We start from the raw sequence: 20,760 nt of genomic DNA on the forward strand, positions 1-20,760 counted from the left end.
AAAAAAACTAACAACGTACCGAACAGTATTGGGTTTCGTACTACGCGACGATGACGACGGAGGCGGGAGAGAGAATGGCGATCTCGTGCGTGGAACGTCGCGGTTGACGAGTGGCGACGGATAATAATATCATTATTAGTAATAATAAATTAATAATAATAACGACTAATAATATTATTATTAATATAATACTATATTATTATTATTATTAACGTATTGGCGTGCGTCGATTACCGTGAACTTGACGACAATAAAATCGACGATGACACGCCGTCTCGTATTAATAATAATAATATACGCACGAAAATACATAATAATGTTTGTAATTATAATTCATTATTATCATCCGTGTGATATACTGATATACATATTATATATTATACTATGTATATGTATATATATGTGACTGTTATTCAATCGCGCATTGTTCACACTACGAAAACAACAACAATAACAATATCGTAAATAAATCACGTCGCGGCATGTACTGGAGACGTTACAATATTGTAATTAATAATATTATAACCGTCGAGTAATGCGCGGCGCGCGTCAGTGAAAAAAGCCGCGCGACGTTCGGTCCGATCGTGTGCCGTGCAGCATGTCATCGCGATCCGATCTACGACGATGTCGGCGGTGTCGGCGGTGTCGGCGGTGTCGGCGGTGACGGCGGTGACGGCGGTGATGATGACGGCCATAAGGTTAACCAGCGCAGGGTGTGGTGGCGGACGGTGGGGCGGCGGCGGTGGCGGCGGTATCATGGAAATCGTCGGCGGGCGGGTAGGGGGGGACGCCGTGGAAATTCCCATCGGGCGGCGTGCGTGTCGCGTCATGTGCCGCCGCGGTCGGTGGGCGGTCGACGTCGGTCGGTCTGGGGGGAGGGGAGCGGACTCTCGACGCGCGCGCTCGGCTGATGTCCCTTTATATAAGGAGCCGAACACCATCACGGGGTTGTCTTTTCATTCGCATCCGAGTGCACGTGTGACGCGCGTCCTCATCCGCCGGTCGACGTAAATATACTCGTAATTGTTTCGGGTTCTCAGCACATATAGCGACAAATAGAGGACTTATACTAACTGCACAATCCACGTTCAGTTTTTCCGATTTTCCGTCAGCGCAAAATCCGAGAAGTCCTAAACCGGAAACCAGGTATATACCACGCACCTGCCATCATCGTTATTATACGCACGTCGTTGTCGTATACGTAATAGTTGCCAGCCAGCAGAGTCGTGTACTACGTATTAAATATACCGTTTCCGTCTGTTGTCGATTTCGAGAGGAAATCTAGTAGCCCGTGAAAATCGTTTCCGATCCATCAGAAACGACCCACAAGACAGCTATTTTGTAACTCTCGTCCGCCGCAGAGTTATTAAAAACCACACAAACGAAACTAGACGAGTTGTCGACCCGCGATCAAACCGTGACATTAGCTTTGACCGTAATTTGTTAACTTTTCATTTATCCGCCGATAAAATCGATTTCGTCGCGCGCCGCGATAATTCTTGGTGATCAATTACACTGGAGTTTGGAGCTTACGGCATTTTGCTACACAGTTTCGGTAAAGTCAACGCCAAGAAACCGCAATCAGATACAATGGCAGTAGCAGCAGCCCAAAAGAGCCGAGAGATGTTCGCCATCAACAAGTCATACAGCATCGAGGTAATAACCGCCGTTTAGTAACTATTTTTCCTGTACTTAGGCTGTGGATGCAAACAGGTTCTGCATTTCCTTGTTTTTGTGAGACGACAAAAATAATAATGATACCAAATAATATCATAAATGTAAACGTCGGGTTTATTATACCAAACCAGCGAGATTTTGAATATCTGAATAAATTATTCTTAAAAATCTTCTCATATATGTTTTTTTTTACATCGGAAATTATCACTAAATCTATTCAATAGGAATATAATATTGTGACAACACAATTACAATACCGGTTTTAAGCTATTCTAGACTATAGTACATGATGGTCCTTGATCAAAAAAACAAATTTTTTTTTAAATTTTCGTGACAAACCCATCATTTAGCACTTGATTAGCAAAAAAAAAATCTATAATTATTTAAATAAACTCTCATCGACAATATGAATATGTTGTTCGGCACAAACAACACGAATTCATCAATTCGATAATAATTAATATTATTACAAACCATTTAGGATCAAAACCATAAGACGGCGTTTTGTGTATGCAAACAATGTACTCGTGTTCGTTTATAATATTATCGTGTAAATTTAACATTGCGTTCCACCGTCCAAGTCACCCAGACACGCTTATCCTTAGACGTTTAGTTGTGCAATTATATTATTATACATTGTGATTAATAGTATCGGGAAATATAATTTTTTAATCTTGGACTTTTCGGAAGGTCGTCTCAATTATTAAGATTTAAAATATTTTGATTATTTTTAAATTTATAAAATATAATAATATAAAACATAGGTAGAGAACGTACTAATACATTCTCCGCTCGAGAAAAAAACCTCTCCTTTTCAACCTTGTCGACAGTGGAAAGGGCCTTGGATTTTGTACGTTTCCGGATGATTCCACCTGATCTATATTAAATATTCTGATGCATAAATTTAAAATCCATATTCATAAACCCGCTTGCGGTTCAGTGCATGTACGTAAATTTCACATTATGCACGGACGTACATAAAATAAACTTTAATTTTTGGTTTACAGTAATATTATATTTACAGTACATTATGTATAATATGGTAGTAAACAATTATATTATTATTTACGATTTGACAGACGTTTACGCTACACTCCGTCATTAATTTAATAAATTACCAGTGACCGATAGACTTGAATTGAGTCACTCATCAATTTATTACTATTATTATTATTCTATTTATCTAGATGCAATATTATTTCATTTCATTTCGTTCATTAACAGGCCGTGCAAATTCACGTAGAAAACGCTTTCATTTTCTTTTCGATATGTCATGCTATAGCAGTTTATTATTACAAAGTGTTGTGCCCGAAAGAATACGTTTTTCGTGTTCAAATTTTTCTTCGAATTATTTTCCACAGATTTTTTTTATTGACAATGAGCGCTTAAGTCTAAGAAAAATCTATTATTACTATTGGTCCGAGTCGTCACACTACGAGTTCACAAGGGGAAACGCCGCGTAATAATAATCATAATAATATAGTATCAACGTCCTTCCGTACGATAACATCCAACCGGTAACGGGACGCCCTTGTTTTGCCTACGATATAATAGTGCATCAGCTAGGTCAAGGCAAACCGCATTAGTTTAACGATATTATTATTAATAAGTATACATATATAAGTGCTGGTAAAATGTATGATGTGTATAATATTATAATCTCGATAATCGACGTTTTTATATTTATTGGAGATGGCGAATAACGAGAAAACAATTTATAAAAAACAACCGTGCATTAATTTAGCCAATTAATATTAAAGACATATTATATAAATTATTATTTCAACGGGTTGATTCTTAATTTACGTTTGGTTTTTTTCTTCATTTTTTTCTTCTACTTGATTTCATTAACTAAAAAGACGTTTTCATTTGCGTTTAAAAGCACCATTACGTCATTGACCCAAAACCTTTTGTATATAAAATATTACTCTCCCGTTCTTATAAATACTCTGTAAAGAGACAAGGGCGGCGTGTAATTGCTCTGTGAAAATCAAGATACCGCCGCTGCCGCACGCGGAGTTCCGAGGCCAAATAGCTAGGTATAAATAATAATGATACTATTTAATCGATGGCCTTTTCCAAGCTTAAGCGTGAACTTTTACTGGCATAACTCGTGGTCCAGATCATAATGATTTGCAACTATTGCACATTACGCGTGTTCTATGATTTTTATTTCACAAAAAAATCTCGTTTTAAACTCCATCTGAAAAAAATCACAATCACAGTATACGTTATACCTACACCGTACGCAGAGTTTACACTGAGTGAAAAGTCTTATAAAAGCCGCCGTATGAAATGACGTGTGTCAAGAATAACAATTTTTCTGGATTTACCCCTCACTTCACACTTGTTTATATTTTCGTTTCATGTGTTTTTTATACGGTCCATTATATATACGTGACCAAAAGAAAATGCGAACGTTATAATATATATATATAATCATTGCACCAAATCAAAAAAAAAAAAAAACTATTTACTTATTTTTATACACGACAATGGCGAAAAAATAATGCCAATTTTTTTTTAACCTCTACAGGCCAACACGGGTCGGCAACAGCGTCTCTCTTTATACATAATATATATATATATATATATATATAATGTATGTCTCTCACTCTCTTTCTGTTTAGTGTTTTTGACACGGTTTTCAAATTAAAATCTGACACCGAGTAGGTAATTATTATTAATCCACGTCATCAGATACGTCAACTACACATCACCACGCCGCGCCGCGTGTTCATATATGTATACAATATTCATATTTATATATATTATGATATAAACTATTGTTATCGAGTTCTCGTACTCAATTATTTATATGATATTTTCCTATTTTTTTTAGTTTTTCTTTTGTTTTTCTCTTTTTAATATACATAACCGATTTTTGATAATATACGCATATTAATAATATTATTATATCCTCCTGTGAAGTTTTCAAGGTAATTCCAACACAATGCACGCGTTGAAAATATTACGCATATATTATACAATAATATTATGATATAAAAATTACAAACACGAATAAAAAAAAAGGGAAACAAAATATACCCCATGTTGTACATAATATTATTAATGTTGTCCCATCCCTGGAGTACGGCGGCAGTACAACAATAATAATATTTGTCTGTTAAATTTAAATATCATTATGTAATTGACGTGGTATTTACTACAGTTTGTAGCTACAATGCGATATATAGGTACGGAAAATCTTTTTTTATGATCTAAATTTTTAACAAACAAAATGTACAATGATTTCAGAACGGATATCCAGCGAGAAGACGTTCTCTCGTAGACGACGCCAGATTCGAGACGATCGTCGTGAAGCAGACCAAACAGTCCGTGTTGGAGGAAGCTCGGCAATTAGCCAACGGTGAGTAGACCGCTACATGCGCGGGATATTGATGGGGTTGGGTAGGATATAGAGGACGAATGAAAACGAAATTAAAACCAACCGAAACCTGAAAAAAAAAAACGACGAATAATAATTATACTAATCCGGACAAAAATTACCCGAGTAAACACAAACATATTATTCTAATTATTACGCGCTAGACATTTCCGTTTTCCGATTGCCCGGTTGCTGAACAGGTTCCTTTCCGTGCTAATATGTACGATTTACATTTAAACACAATGATATATGCGCCACAGCCTTGGCGGGGCCGTTTCCGACGCTCAAGATCAACGACGTCGTCGCTGCACAATCGTAATACACATAACGACCGAAATGGCAATGGGGTCGATGCCGTATACATATACTCGTTTGGCCGTTTCCGATTCGCCAATTCTCCATAATTCCGGTGATGAAACATTGGCTCGTGTTTGCGAACCTACCACGTCCCATAACTTATGCCTTATATGTAATACATATAAGATTGTTATGTTAAATTTAAAACGATACGCGGCGAGAAGAAAAAAATAATAATATTATATTGATAAATTATAATCATCGTAAAAATACATGTCCACGCCGCAATACCGTCGTGTAATAAAACGTGTGTACACGATGGTGTTATTACATACGAGTCGAATTGTAGTTGACATTGTTTAAGGGTCACTCGGCCCGTCGCTTCTTCCACCGGAATCTCGGAAACGAAGAGCGGAACGCGATTCCATTTCGTCGCCAACGTACGCGAGGTTCTGCATAATATAATATATGATAAAGCCGGACGGACCGGACATTCGTCCTGACGACGACGACCACTCGTTTTCTTCGTTTTCGTCTTCACTTAAATTATATTATTATTTTAATCGTTTCATCGTTGTTAATAAATAATTGTACCAATCATCCATATCTATATCACGAAAAATTTTCTTTAAATTCTGACTTTTTAGTTTTCGCAATATTATTTGTTAATTAGTACGCTTTCATTTTTTTTTTTTTTACCATCGTTTGTCGCTTGTAGTTTATTATTTATTATTATTTTATTATATTTTATACCCATCATGTACGTATCTGACGATAAAATGGCTACAATGTGTTGTTTATGGCTTTTAGACGCTTCTTTAGCGACCGATGCAGCCGTAGCGCATTTCGCCAGCCAACTTCAACGTCAACATCTTGACCAAAGTAAGTGAAAGTCGTGCTTTTATTTTATTTTCCTTTATTCAGTTCGTTTTCAATTTTGTTCTTCGATTACAGCGGCATTTTAAATTTAGTTCTTTTTTTAAATATTAATAATTATTGATTATTATTCCAAATCTGTTACGCACGCAAATTCAAATTTAATAGAAAAGGTTTTTTATTTCGTGTTTGTTTAAACGTCGCGTGCATCGTCGTTTATCTACATTCGAACAAAACAACTTTCCGCTTCATAAATTCATTAAATAATTTAACATTGCTATATCATAACAATAATCTATATTGTCGAGTAATTAATTATTGTGCAACTGTCATCGTAGTAATGACAATAGAAAATGCAACAATATATTTAAAACCAGTTTTTAACATAATATTATTTGGAGGAAATCGTTTAGTTACTTTCGATTTAAAGGTTCTTATATTTAAAATAAATTTGAATTAGGCACTACAGTTTTCGTAATCAATACACGTACATTAATTACAACTATACGAAAAATACGCAACTTAATTTATAATAAATTGCACAGTTTTTTATTTAGCTCTGTTCACCAAAAAGTTGCAAAACCAATACAGTTTCTAAATTAATAAAACAAAATATAGTATTCTTCATTTTTTAGTTTTTAGTTGCATGGATTTTTGTTTTTAATTTTTATTTTTATTATGAATATTATTTTATTAGTTAACGACCAATACGACGATCAAGTTTTTGAATCCCAAGCAAAATCCATTGAACACCAACATGAGAACGGTAAGCTATTTGACTAATGTGATTAAGTGCTTATTATTATTTGAAGTTTTGTATGTTTGCGATGATTTATTTATTATTTTTATTTGGCTTATTTTGATTAGACGTAGAATCATCTGAATCATCTGAACCATCGTCTGACAATGACTCAGGTAAATATTTTTATAATAACATTTATTAAATAATTATTAGTAGGTAGTTCCAAAGTGTATTATTCCCACATAAACATACAAACATAAAATTTGTATTTTTTGATTTATAAAATACTTTTTCTGAATAGATAATTAATTTTAGTATTGAAATAATCTAACCTTCATGCTGTATTGTCTTACTTAATTTAGAGTTTTTTATAAACATTTTTTTAAATATAGTTTTCTCTAATACTATATAGTTTAAAACCATTTAACTCGGTTATGCTGTTGAATATTTTCGCATTCACATATATTTTTTTTTATTCCAATTTTTCTTTGTCATTCCAACTGGCTATTTCTTTTCAAAATGGTGTAAAATCACGGTAGCTTTATCATTTTTTCCTTTGACACGCCAAATCACTTATGCCAACGAAATACGTACCGATTACACAGTAGAGTGAGTGGCAAAAGTACCGGAACGGCGCCACTTTGCCATTCAGGAAATTGCGTGGTCTGCCGCCCACTCACCGTTCCTTATGATTCCGGAATCGTATTATCGCATTTCCGTCGTACAGAAATTTTAATTACATTGCCATCGGGCATTTAAACCTACAGATGCTGGACTTACCGAAGAAGAGGTGTTATTGGAGAAGGCAGCAAGCCAAGATAAAGATGCGGAGATGGCTATACAAAGGGCTACTCTGGTATTGCGTCTGCGCGAAGGTATCAATTCACTCGCCCGGGTACTGAAAGTAATCGAAGTAAGTTGACTTCGGAAAACATATTAAATTCTATTTGTGGCAATTTATGATTCTTGTCACTCGTATACCTATGTATGATGCTATAACGGTTTCGTATAACGTTTTCAGAACGGAAAAGGCAATGTCGTCCATTTGGAATCAAGGCCGTCTAAGGAACAAGGCGTTCAATTTGACATTTTGGCAAAAGTGGATATGACGAGAAAAGATCTATTAGCATTAATGAAGATACTTAGACAAAGCTCTACATTGGCAAGCATTACGATTCTAGCCGAAGACAACATCAACGTCAAAAACCCGTGGTTCCCGAGACACGCTCGTGACTTGGACAACTGCAACCACTTGATGACCAAATACGAACCGGAATTGGACATGAACCACCCCGGATTTTCCGACAAGGTTTACCGTTCCCGCAGGAAGGAAATCGCCAACATTGCTTTCGAATATAAATTGTACGTTATGGCACTTAGATTCACGATTGTTTTATTTTTGGTTATTGAATAAGTTTCGATTTTTTTTTTTCAAAAAATTTATGTCGTACTTTTTGATTTACAGTGGCGACTCGATCCCAGTTATCGAATACACTGCTGATGAAATAAGCACATGGACCGCAGTTTTCAACAACGTGTTGGACCTGATGCCCAAGCACTTCTGCATGGAATATAGGAACGCTTTCAAGATGCTGCAAGACGACAACATATTCACTGCAGACAAGATCCCGCAACTTAAGGATATGAACGACTTCTTGAAAAAGAACACAGGATTCACTCTCCGACCGGCAGCTGGTTTGTTGACGGCCCGTGACTTCCTCGCCAGCCTCGCGTTCCGTGTGTTCCAAAGCACACAGTACATTCGTCACAGCACATCGCCATTCCACACACCTGAACCGTAAGTATCTTGTCCACCAAACACGTTAAAAATAAATCTTTTAAAAAAAAAGTATTCATCATAGTAATGTTATATATACGTACTCATATCAAATTGACTTATTTCACTCATAATATTTAACTTTATGAGATTAAATTCAAAAGCAATGTTTACTAGTATAAAATATTATGATTTATATTACAATTATTATTAAACATAAACATCACCAGGCAAACGGTATAGGCAATTTGAATGCACCAAAGTCCCGAGGCGCCTAATGTGATATTTCGTACACGACCATTAATTTGTCGTTACCTTTTTGTTTCATTATTTTTAATTGAATACATTTAGAAATTGTACTCTAATCACCGTTATTGTGAAATGAAGAACGTCATTTTTTCTTTTCGATGTGTAACTATTATGGCTGGTGTTTCAATAATATTAGCGGAACTAAATTGTGCTTATTATTCAGTGACGATTAATGACAAGACATATTGTTTCAATATAATACACATTATAGAATTATACCTAATATTTTATTCTCAATCTTTTTCATTTATAGGAACCTATCAAATTAAATTTAAAAAATAAGGTGAAATGAGACGTAGGTGCACTTAAAAAACTATTACGTACTTAAATATATTTTTACTCGATATCGAATTACGTATAAATCTCTTTTAAACAAATTGAATAATAAAGTCGACAAGCCGATTATGCCACGGAACACGGATAGAGACAATTTCCGTTCAGACTACAATATTGTGCTATTATATATGAGGGAAATAAACCTTTTGTACGAACATTTCTAAGTCCATTATACTTCGATGTATAAAGTGGCCCGTGATTCAATTAAGTACAATTATGAGAAAATTGCTTTTACGGATCTATAGCAACTACCGGTTATATGTGATATTTAAATTCACTTTAATTCGGTTAAATAAAGCTCTTTTGATGAAATCACATATTATATAGTGTTAATAATTAATTTCCAAGTAATTTTCTAGTATAAAGGTGTTAAAACTCGATAAAACTATTTTATACAAAATCATCTATGTCTTGTAAATTGATGACAGGGCTGTTTAAATAGGTATTGAACCTTCATTGGGTTAATTTTGATTTTTTATGAAATAAATAAAGTCGTACCTATTCTATAGTCCGGGGAAAAAAGTCTAATGAACGTCACTTATTTTCAGGGATTACATCCACGAAGTCCTCGGACACATGCCCTTATTGGCTGATCCGAGTTTCGCTCAGTTCTCACAAGAACTCGGTTTAGCGTCTCTTGGTGCTTCTGACGAAGAAATCGAAAAACTGTCAACTGTAAGTATTACAGACAATATAGATTAGCCGTAACGGCTTAAAAGCAATGTTTTCAATGTCAAAATTATGTAATCATTGTTAAATAATTAAATACTCATTACGTTTCGTTTCGACTTTTACAGGTGTACTGGTTCACGATCGAGTTCGGTCTGTGCAAGGAACAAGGAGAAGTGAAGGCCTACGGCGCAGGACTTCTGTCCGCTTACGGTGAACTTTTGCACGCCGTTTCTGGCAAACCCGAACTCCGACCATTTGAACCATCAATCACAGCCGTCCAACCGTACCAAGATCAAGAATACCAGCCAATTTATTTCGTCGCTGAAAGCTTCGAAGACGCCAAGGACAAATTCAGGTAAATATTTCCTTACCAGTGTTTATTTTACGCGGACCAAAAACAATATAAACACACGCTAGAGTTTTATTAGTTATTACTTATATCGATTAAACTATACTCGAGTAGCGACATAATTATTATATTGCAGTATAGTAATGTAAACGGCGATGGTTTAGAAGCATAATATTTACCGGAAATTTGATTTCGATGTTTACAGGAAATGGGTTTCGTCCATGTCACGACCATTCGAAGTCCGTTACAACCCACACACCCAGAGAGCAGAAATCCTAGACTCAGTCGAACAACTCAACAATCTCATGACACAATTGAACTTGGAAATGTTGCATCTAAACACCGCACTGAACAAATTGAAAATGAGATCCGGTTAAAATGACTAAATTCTCCCGAAAGCATGCAAATATATATAGCATTTATTCATTTTTTCCACTAAAGAAAAAATGCAATACTGATCTATTACTTATATATTTATTTACATATAATTTATATATATATATATATAGTTTATAATATTATTGTATGTTTTCGGCGTGTTTCTAGTCACCGGTGACGATGGGACAACTATTTGTTTTTTCTACCGGCAAGATCTCTCGGAAATAATATTTTTATTTTTATTTATTACATTTTGCTCATGCTTCATACACTTTAATTAATAGATACCGCACATTCATGACCCCTAGTTATGTGTGCGTATAATATATCATATTTTAAAGTACTTACGAATAATAATTGTAGTTGAATATCGAACATATTGTAAACCTCTACATCGACTTGATTTGGCAACTTTAAATCATCTACTCTTCCTAATAATGTTTATTTAGCATTAAACAAAATTTATAATATATACTTATCATATTATTATTTATAGTCTATAAATATATGTATTTTCTTATTTATTTCTATTTAAAGTATTATTATTAATATATTTTGTGACACTACCGTCGTGTGTCTTTGGCGTAGAATCGTATTTTTTTTTGTTTAATATAGAACCAAGTTTATGTTTCTTCAATATATTCTATAGGTATTATATGTTCAAGATTATTTTATGTTAGTTTTAGTTATTAAGTATTTTCTTTTAATATTATAGTTTAAATTATAAAACTATTTAGCTTCTACAGCTGTTTAGTGATATGTTAAAACTACAAAAAATAAAGAAAATCAACTATTGTCATTTCTCTTATCTACCAAGATAAGTAAAAACTGTTCATAAAAAATCAAATATTATATTAAAATATACGTATAATTATTAAACAAATTGTTGTGTTTGTGTATTTTAATGTTCTCATCATCATATTCTATTTACAATATGAATGGTGAAGTTAATGTCTCCGATTCCCTAACAGTTATGTGAGAATTAAATATTATATGTGGTTATAATAAACAAAGTACTTAAAATGTAGCCCACAAGCAAATCGGGTACAAAAACATTCGATTAGAAATTATGTAACACCTAAGCCACATTAATTAGTTGTATAATATATAATAATATAATTTTTTTTTCAAAAAAAAAAAAAAATATATATATATATGTATTAAATAATGACCTTTATTAACAACAATAACAACAATAATAATATTATAGTGTGATATAATATGCACAAAATCAATGTTAATCATGGAAAATAACTTTTTTTTTATTAAATTTGTTTTTGTTTATCTTCCATTTCAAGGCTATATCTGATGTGTTTTATTTGAACAATCACTGCCTGTTTATTACTATTATTATTTTATTTCATTGTTTTAACGCTCAAAGTGAATTGCACATTATATATATGCATATTATAGGCAGTAGGCACCTTCATATAAATTATATTTATATTTAATATTTAATAATAATACAAAGGAAAATTTTTTATAATATAATTAAATATAACTACTATAGTCTATTATAGTCAACAAATATCGATTGAAATAATAATTACACGATCTACAAAAAACAAAGATTCACAAATAATGTCATTCTACCAAAATTTAATCGATAAATATTATCAGTGCCATAACGATATATTGTATATAGAGTTGAAGATCCATCACTTATAATATATAATATATTATATATAAATTTTAAATAAATTTGACAACGATATAGATTATAGGTACAATATTAAAACACCCATGTACTTTAGTATACACTCAAAGTATAGTAAAATCACAAGCAGCGAATACACGTAATTAATACCGATTATTGTTATTGCTTTGTGCAAAAACCCAATAATTCGAAGTCGCAATCATCATCAATCGTCAAAATCCTAACTTTAATTACCAGCTACTTCTTATTAATACCTTTGATTAGTGTAAGTCGTTAAAGTTTAGAAGAGAGCAAAATGTGGATTAAAATTTTCGAGGTCCCTTTTGCTACTTAACTCCACTTATGTAATTAAATACCATCTGTAATAAAAAGAATTTACTTTTTGTTTGAAATTCATTTGTATGCATCGAGATTCACCACTAAAAATATTTTGTTTCAGAATAGAAAACTAAAAATCATATACCTAAATACTGTTATTCCAAAAATGTAATATCTTAAAAAATTATAAAGATAAAAAAAGGTAGGCAATCTACTGTATAGTATATATGTCCACTGTCTAATGGGCCACTATAATGGATTTGTTAAATTTGTCATGATATGATCAGCATAACGAAATGAGCTTGAGGTGCACAATATGGTATGATTTTGTACCTACAAAAAACGATTCTAAGCAGAGATAATCTGTCAGCCAAATCTATATAATCTATATCAAGTATATTTCATATGATATGTTTTTTGATATAGCTATTTAAATTAACTCATTTTATCATTACTGTAACAGTAAAAGTTGATTTTACTGTAGAAAAAAATTTTGTGAAAATTTAATTTAATGTACCCTACGGTTATTCGTTTTTGAGTGATTAACCACAAGAAAAATCAAATTTTTCAGTCGAAACCTGATTTTTCGAAAGATTTCTCGTTTTTTCTTAATTTTTTTTTTTTATTGTTTTTCTCGACGTTTTGAAAACTTTTAGAAATTTTTACTTCCAATTTACCAACTAGATTCACTTTCTTAATGGAAAAAGTTCTGAAATAGAAAATCAAATCATTTTAACTACCCCAAATATGATAACTGAAAGAAAAAAAACACAAGTCATTGTAAAATCAATACATTCATATTACATCCAAATAGTAGAGTTTGCACATTTGAATGGATCACCTTTTAGGATATACTTATATACATTGCTGCAGTATATGTGCCTATTCGGAAAGAAGCGTTCGCTTTTATGGTTTCGTACGAATTGTTGGTGAACGAATTGTCAACATCCCTCATCTTTATCAACGTGAAAGTAAACATAGACGAAATAAATATTGATAATGAATCTAAAAATTATTTCTGATGTTAAATCGTATTTTTATGAAACACTTTTCAAATGTATTTTCCTTGAATAGGCTAATTTTAATATATTAATTTATTTTACTTGTATGCAAAAAAAATTTAAATGAAATGTTTAAAGCCCAATATTGACTATGGTAAATATGTCACCCGAGTATAAGTATTGCAATCTTTCTCTAATGTTCATATTCAATATGTTTACTTTTTTATATATATTCACTATAATACAAGGGTAGGAATCTATGACATAATAGCCGAATTTTAACGATATTTAAATAAGTACTTTAGTTAGAAATTTTGTAGTCAAATTTAATTCAATGAAGAATTATTGTGAAAGAAATATAATTTACAATTTTTAAATAATATCGTTACTAATTATTATTCAATTTTGAAAGTTTGTATAACTTCTAATCTTAAAAAATGGCTTATCCTCGCATACTCTTAATACTATCTGGAACCAGTTGTGAAGATATATTTTTCACCTCGAACCCGATCAGATCAAAACGAAACTGATGAATAAAAAAATGAGCTACTCCTGTTGGTTATTAAAAAAAACTAACAAAATACCCAGCTGCTATTAAAAATTATTCAATGACAAATAATTATAACAAAAGTCAAATTACAAATAAATGAAACTTATGAAACAGGTGAGGAAAAAATAGTAACAATTAAAACATAAATAATAGTAATATTATAATAAGTAATAACGTTTTTATAATATTAATACTCAAGTATGACTATAATTTTTAATCGAATCTTACCATCCTAACTTCCCGATGAGCCAATTTATCTCAATCAATATAAATCTTTATAATAATATTAACTATTTAAATACCTATATAGTAGTGTATAATGATTGAGAACCGTAGATACAAGTAATAAGATAATAATTACCTATTACGCTTTACGCATAGGTGAAATGTGTTATTCTTTTTGAAGGAGAAGTGTAATAATTATTATTAATTCGTATATATACCAAAAACACCCCAAAAATAATTAAAAAGTTCATAATCTTTTAGAAAAATTAACATATCTACAATGTAGATTTTACATTCTACAATTATTGTTTAAAGGTTTGAGAAAATGCCATGTCTAATAATTCAAAAACGATTATATTATAGGTAGGACGTAGGTACATAAATAAATACATAAATAAATATATATAAATATATAATATATATAATAATATAATATATATTATATATAATAATATATAATAATTATATATAATATATATAATAAATACATACATAAATACATAATACTCGATGAAAATATAAAACATCTACTAAAATAAATATAACTTACATATTATTAGTTTTGTACTTATTAATCAATAATTTTCTACACAGAACTCCAGAAAGGTAAAAAAAAATACAAGAAAACTGAAAATAAAAATTATTATATACCAATTTAACCGTACATTATAATATATATAATTAATACTATAGCTGACCCTGTGCCTGTAAAACTACATTCAAACTTTGTTTAATTCGTTGTTTAATCGTTGTGATGGTGTTCAAAAATTAAAAAAAAATTTATTTTTAAATCAGTTGATGTTGGATAGCATAAGTAACATTTTCTTTATTACGATAAAAATTGCAATTTATTTATGTAACCATCATGGCAACTATTTATAAATAAATAAAAAAATGTCTATTTTCATCGTTGATCTCAAAACCTTTGTGTACCTCTTTAAAACAAGAATTTTGGGAAATCATTTTTCTACATCTACATATTAGTATACGAATAAGGTACGGTAGTATTGTCAAAATTTCAAGTCCCAAGCTTACATAGTTTAAGGAGTTTTGTAGGCTCTTTGTGACACGTTTGATTATTTATTTCGGTACCTATAGCCTATAGGCGATATTTGTGTGTATAAGATTACAACACATTTGAAATGACGAGTGATGGTTCTTGGCCCAAAATATCATCAAATTCTTTGAGTGGATATTGAAAAATAAAACTATTAATTATTGTAGCTATATATAGCTATCATTGTTATATAATAAATTTTGTTCTTGTTTTTATCATAACTTATTACGTCATGTTAAATACCTAATAGTAGGTATTTAACTATTATAATATATATTATATAAACAATTAACCAACTTGTATATATCGAAATCAGATTGAATCCGTCATCGTTTAAAAATAAATAATAATAAAAATCGTTATACAATAAGATTACATAATATTATTTTTATTTAATAACATGTAAAAACATATTATGTAATGTAGTTAAATATTTAAAGCACAAGCATTCCACAGAACTTAAAATCAAATCTACCAAACGACCCTTGAAAATATTATATGCAAAAGTAGTTTGGTTAAGTGATATAAAAGTTAGGTTAATAATAAATAACAATTATTAATTTGTAAATAGCTCCAATTAAAAACCTTAAAACACTGAACTATAGAATACGCAACATTATACCAACACGAAAATTAAAATATTTTTTGTTTTAATAAATATTTATTTTTCTATATATTTATATTTACAGACGATTATGTCGCACAAAAAGTATAACATTTTTTTTTCTTTAATAATTTAATCTATTATACATTTTTTTGAAAAATTCAATATAGCAAATCTGTAAAAGTCTGATGCATAGAAAAATTTTGAATACAAAAACATTTATTGAAACCATGTACTTGTTTATTTATTTTTAGATTCTGAACGGAGCAAGAAATGTATTGATTTTTCCATGATGTGTGTTTTTTTTGTAATTTTGTTTTTTGTGTCTGTCATCACGTTTTGGAGCAGTGAAAGTGCTTCGATTTTCGACTTCAGTACCTCGTTTGATCAGAAAGTGAATCTTGTTGGTACATTTGGGGGGTAAAGAGTAATATGACCATAGATACATGAAATTTTCACCGAATGTTTTTGTAAGTATTTTATATCCACCATAAAATTTTCAAAAAAATTCAACTTAAATTGATTTATTTATAGTCATATGCAATTTTCAATTATTATTAGTTTTTATTTAAATTAATATCGATAAAAATTTATTTGTTGGGTAGAAAAGCTTGAAAATTTAATACAAGGCTCCTAACTTATTATTACAATAGCAGTTGAAAAATAAAAGAAATACATAGTCAAAATTTTTATTTTTAAGCATTCAAAGTTTAAATTTTGACAAAATACGTAAAAATCACGAAAATTCGCAAATTATTTTAAGCTAGAAATAGGTACATAAAATAATTTCTTTTTAAATCTAAGATTTGAAAATTTAATACAAAGTTTCTTATACATTTTTTTTATATTATACTGTCTTTTATCATCATAATAAAGATATTAAAGCTTAAAAATACCAGTGCCGGGGTAAATTAAATTATACTGGTTATATCTGTAATTTATATTTAAATAAATACCAAATATAATTAATATAAATTTAATTTAGCTTTAATTCAGTGTTATTTTAACATTTAAATTTTTATTATTATGATACCATGTTAAGTCATAAGCAAAGTGTATTTATAAACACACCTTGGCTACAAGGCAATATGATATATATAAGCAATACTGAAGTTATTTAAGTATCAACTAACTCCTTAGTCTTTAAGAACCCCGGTTACTTAAATGTTAGTCTCTATTCCTAATATGTAAATATAAATCTGTAAATTGTTATCATTTTACAATGTATATGTTGATAATCATAAATTCATAACTATAAGAGCTTGTAACCAGTAGTTTTCCCTAAATGAAAAATAATTAAACGGTTTAATTTTAATTGTACCAATGTCAACAAAAAAAAATGTCGGAATTCCATGCGATTGGACATTCCAATTTATGTTTATTTTTTTGGCATACATTTCGGATGCACTGAATAGAACAATCAACTTAAAAAGAAAAAATCGGAATAAGTAAGTTTATAAACACGTAGAATACAATAATTTTGTACAACTTATAGGGATATAAAAATTCATAGATTGAGTTTGTAATTTACAATAAAATATAAGTAGACACATTAATTAATGTGATACACCATAGGATAATATATTTTACCTAATTAAATTTAATTGTACATGCTATTTATACCATTAAATAGTTTATAATATTTATTTAAAATGTTATGAAGATTTTGTACAATTATATCATCTATCAATAACACAATTTTTGTGAATTTACACATAGGTATAATTTCATTTAAAAAAAGGCGGGTAAGTCGTGGATGTCTGTCAAAATTAAAATTTGAATGCTTGTAAAAAAAATTGTGACTATGTATTTCTTTTATTTTTCAACTGCTCTTATTATATAAATAAGCTCTTATAAATCAAGATTTGAAAATTTAATTCTAGATTGCTTATAAGTTTGTCTACATTTATCAAAAAAAAAAATGAGTTATAATAATCTATAATATATCCTAGACAGATAAAGGCGTCTCCGCTCAAAATCGTTTTTCACATACAATGATATAATATCATTGGATTCAAATTTAATTCCATCCATTACAGTAACCCACTTGTAACCTACTGTACAGCAAAGCGATATCCACTTTCCTGCTTTTTTTTTTTTTTGAAATATCATTGTTTTTGTTAATTATAAAATTAATCTAGACGTAAAAATCATTTAAATTCAAAAACTTTAAACATTTATTAAATATTTAAAATATTTGATGATCATTTTTGATAGTTACTGTTTAAAAATTAAATATTTAAAAAATAAATATTACTTCTTAAATTAAGAGGCTGGCCCGTTCTGGTAACAAAATTCAACCCTAAAAACATGCTTTCCTACTTCACAATTTCCTAATCCCTCGATAGTCATAGAAAACATGATTTTTCTACCTCAATATAATTTGAATTTATTTCATCTTTATATTAAATACAAATTTTATCATTCATTATTATATAAACTCGTGTAATTATAAACATTTCGGTTACCTATATTATACATAAGCATGTAAAGAAGTTTATACTTATATGAGTTATATGTCTAAATAATTATTAATTCATTTTATACGATGCTTGTTATGTGCCAGGCATGCAGCGTATGCTTGCATGCCCGCGATACGGGTACCTACCATTTTAATAATTTTAAATTATAATCCACAACAAAATATGATAGTAATTTTTTTTTTTTTAGGGTTAAGGCTTCGAAAACTGAGGTCATTAGCCTGGGGGAACTGTAGGGGAAGGTACTGTAGGTTTTAAACACGTGGGTATTTTGGCAGAATTTTGAATGGGCACTCGTAGATTTCTGCCATGCCCGGTTGGGGGGCAGCGGCCTCTCACTCCAGACACCGCGAAATGCCCAAAGAGCGATGCCGCCCGTGACCGAGGTTCGAACCGGCGACTGCGTGCATGGCAACAGACACCTTAGTCCGCTCGGCCACTCCACCCCCCTAGATAATAATTTATAGGTAGAAGAAACATTCTTTTTAGTTTTAACAATTTAACAGTTCAAAGTATTGGTGGAACATACTAAAAATAAATTGGTGGATTATGATCAGTGGAAAATTTTTCAGGCATTCTCAGCATGCTTATAGGAACAAAAACGTTATTAATAAAATTATTTTATAATCAATAAAATATTACGTATTAAAAAAAAACATAATGTAATACAATAATGTCGTCTATTTCTGTTAAGTATACTTAACTGTGTTTATCTTTATTGTAACATTAAATATCAGAGCATGCGATGGATATATATGTAAGCACTGTAAGCTATACGAGGCTTGTTGTCATTATAAAATACCAATTATTCCGAGACCTACTCTACTTGTAGCCACGGTACTAAGCACCCAGGGCATGCTCATTTTGTTGCGCTTCGTCAACGTCTTAATGTATAAAATTGAAATGTACGAATATATGAAAATTTTTTTTGTTTTGTTTAATTGTGCTATTTTTTAATATATTTAGTTTAATAGTATTTAGTATTATAATTATTATATTATTTTAAATAATATTATGGCTAACGCCTATCGTAGAAATTGAATGTGTTATAAATTACTTGATTTCAAAACCTTTTTCAAGGCGATGTTTTTCTGAAAAAAAGTGAAATTATTAAACAAGTAGGGTTTGTCCGAAAATCCCTAATCTTACAAGTGTTCACAAAGATAAAAAAAAATAGAATATATTAGAAATTTTAATACTTTGCAGTCACTTATTTTAGTTAAAAGAGTTAGTCAAGTTTCAGTTAAAATTATTTAAGTAAGTGCTATTGTTAATATATTAAATTACATTATTATTTGTAAATGAATACAAATTTGTGTATTATTTATTAATTATAAATTAAATAGAACTATAATACATTATGATAAATGAGCATGACCAATGACCATGCATCAAAGTCAACATTCACCACTGATTATGGTATTATAATACTATGGAGTCGCTTGAAAAAAAAAGGAAAATGCATAATGTGACTTGATTATATCTATACTAATTACTCAATTATTAAATTGTATATATTATATATATTATATGTAGTAATTCCATTTAGCCAAATACCTTTAAATGTCCCTCGAATTAAGAATCGTGTATAAAAAACGTTCTACACCCTTACTTATCATCAAAATTATAACAAAACATAATATAATAGTCTATTCGAACCAATCAACAGAATCTTAATTTCTGGTTACTCGATAAATCATTTGTATTTTTTTTCATGATAAGTTACCAAGTTAAAATCACTGACTTAATTATAACAGTACCTATACTAAATATTGTTTAAGATTTAGATAAGCACGTGTTGTTATGTATTTTATTTTTTGTTCATACTAATTGAATTATAAACAGCCGTAATTGTTGGCCGTATCCTTATTAATAAATAAAAACATTGTACTTATTAATATACCCCTCCCCCCCCCAATCACCCCAGTCTTCAATACATAGGTACTTGTCAATGCCCATCGCCATCCTGAATTTGAATACGGTCGTATAACCTCCAAAAAAACGATATTTCATCGCATACCTTCACGATAAGCAGTATTAATAATGTTATAAGAAAAGCGTCTCGAA

The 20,760-nt window shown here is 30.4% G+C and overlaps 1 protein-coding gene across 2 annotated transcripts; it reads left to right on the top strand.

Annotated features, from left to right (window-relative positions):
* Positions 1-944: 944 nt before the first annotated feature.
* On the top strand, positions 945-11,684 carry ple (tyrosine hydroxylase ple). Of its 2 annotated transcripts, XM_015508633.2 has the most exons (11): positions 945-1,656; positions 4,936-5,047; positions 6,173-6,244; positions 6,936-7,004; positions 7,106-7,153; positions 7,748-7,893; positions 8,002-8,342; positions 8,446-8,778; positions 9,951-10,077; positions 10,200-10,429; positions 10,629-11,684. In XM_015508633.2, exons 1-11 carry the CDS (start codon positions 1,591-1,593, stop codon positions 10,798-10,800), a joined length of 1,716 nt encoding a protein of 571 aa, XP_015364119.1. In that variant the 5' UTR covers positions 945-1,590; the 3' UTR covers positions 10,801-11,684. The 2 variants fall into 2 exon arrangements, with proteins under 2 accessions (XP_015364119.1, XP_015364120.1); XM_015508634.2 differs by lacking the exon at positions 6,173-6,244.
* The last annotated feature ends 9,076 nt before the right edge of the window (positions 11,685-20,760 follow it).

This window comes from Diuraphis noxia, unplaced genomic scaffold (assembly GCF_037042655.1).
Source record: "Diuraphis noxia isolate RWA-SAM2 unplaced genomic scaffold, SU_Dnox_SAM2 contig0004, whole genome shotgun sequence".
Taxonomy (NCBI): domain Eukaryota; kingdom Metazoa; phylum Arthropoda; class Insecta; order Hemiptera; family Aphididae; genus Diuraphis; species Diuraphis noxia.

Excerpts from the sequence above, each read along its gene's own strand:
- ple (XM_015508633.2), top strand. The coding sequence starts at position 1,591 with ATGGCAGTAGCAGCAGCCCAAAAGAGCCGAGAGATGTTCGCCATCAAC. Across the intron at positions 5,048-6,172 it reads AGCTCGGCAATTAGCCAACG|ACGCTTCTTTAGCGACCGAT; the intron begins GTGAGTAGACCG and ends TATGGCTTTTAG. Across the intron at positions 10,078-10,199 it reads AAATCGAAAAACTGTCAACT|GTGTACTGGTTCACGATCGA; the intron begins GTAAGTATTACA and ends CGACTTTTACAG.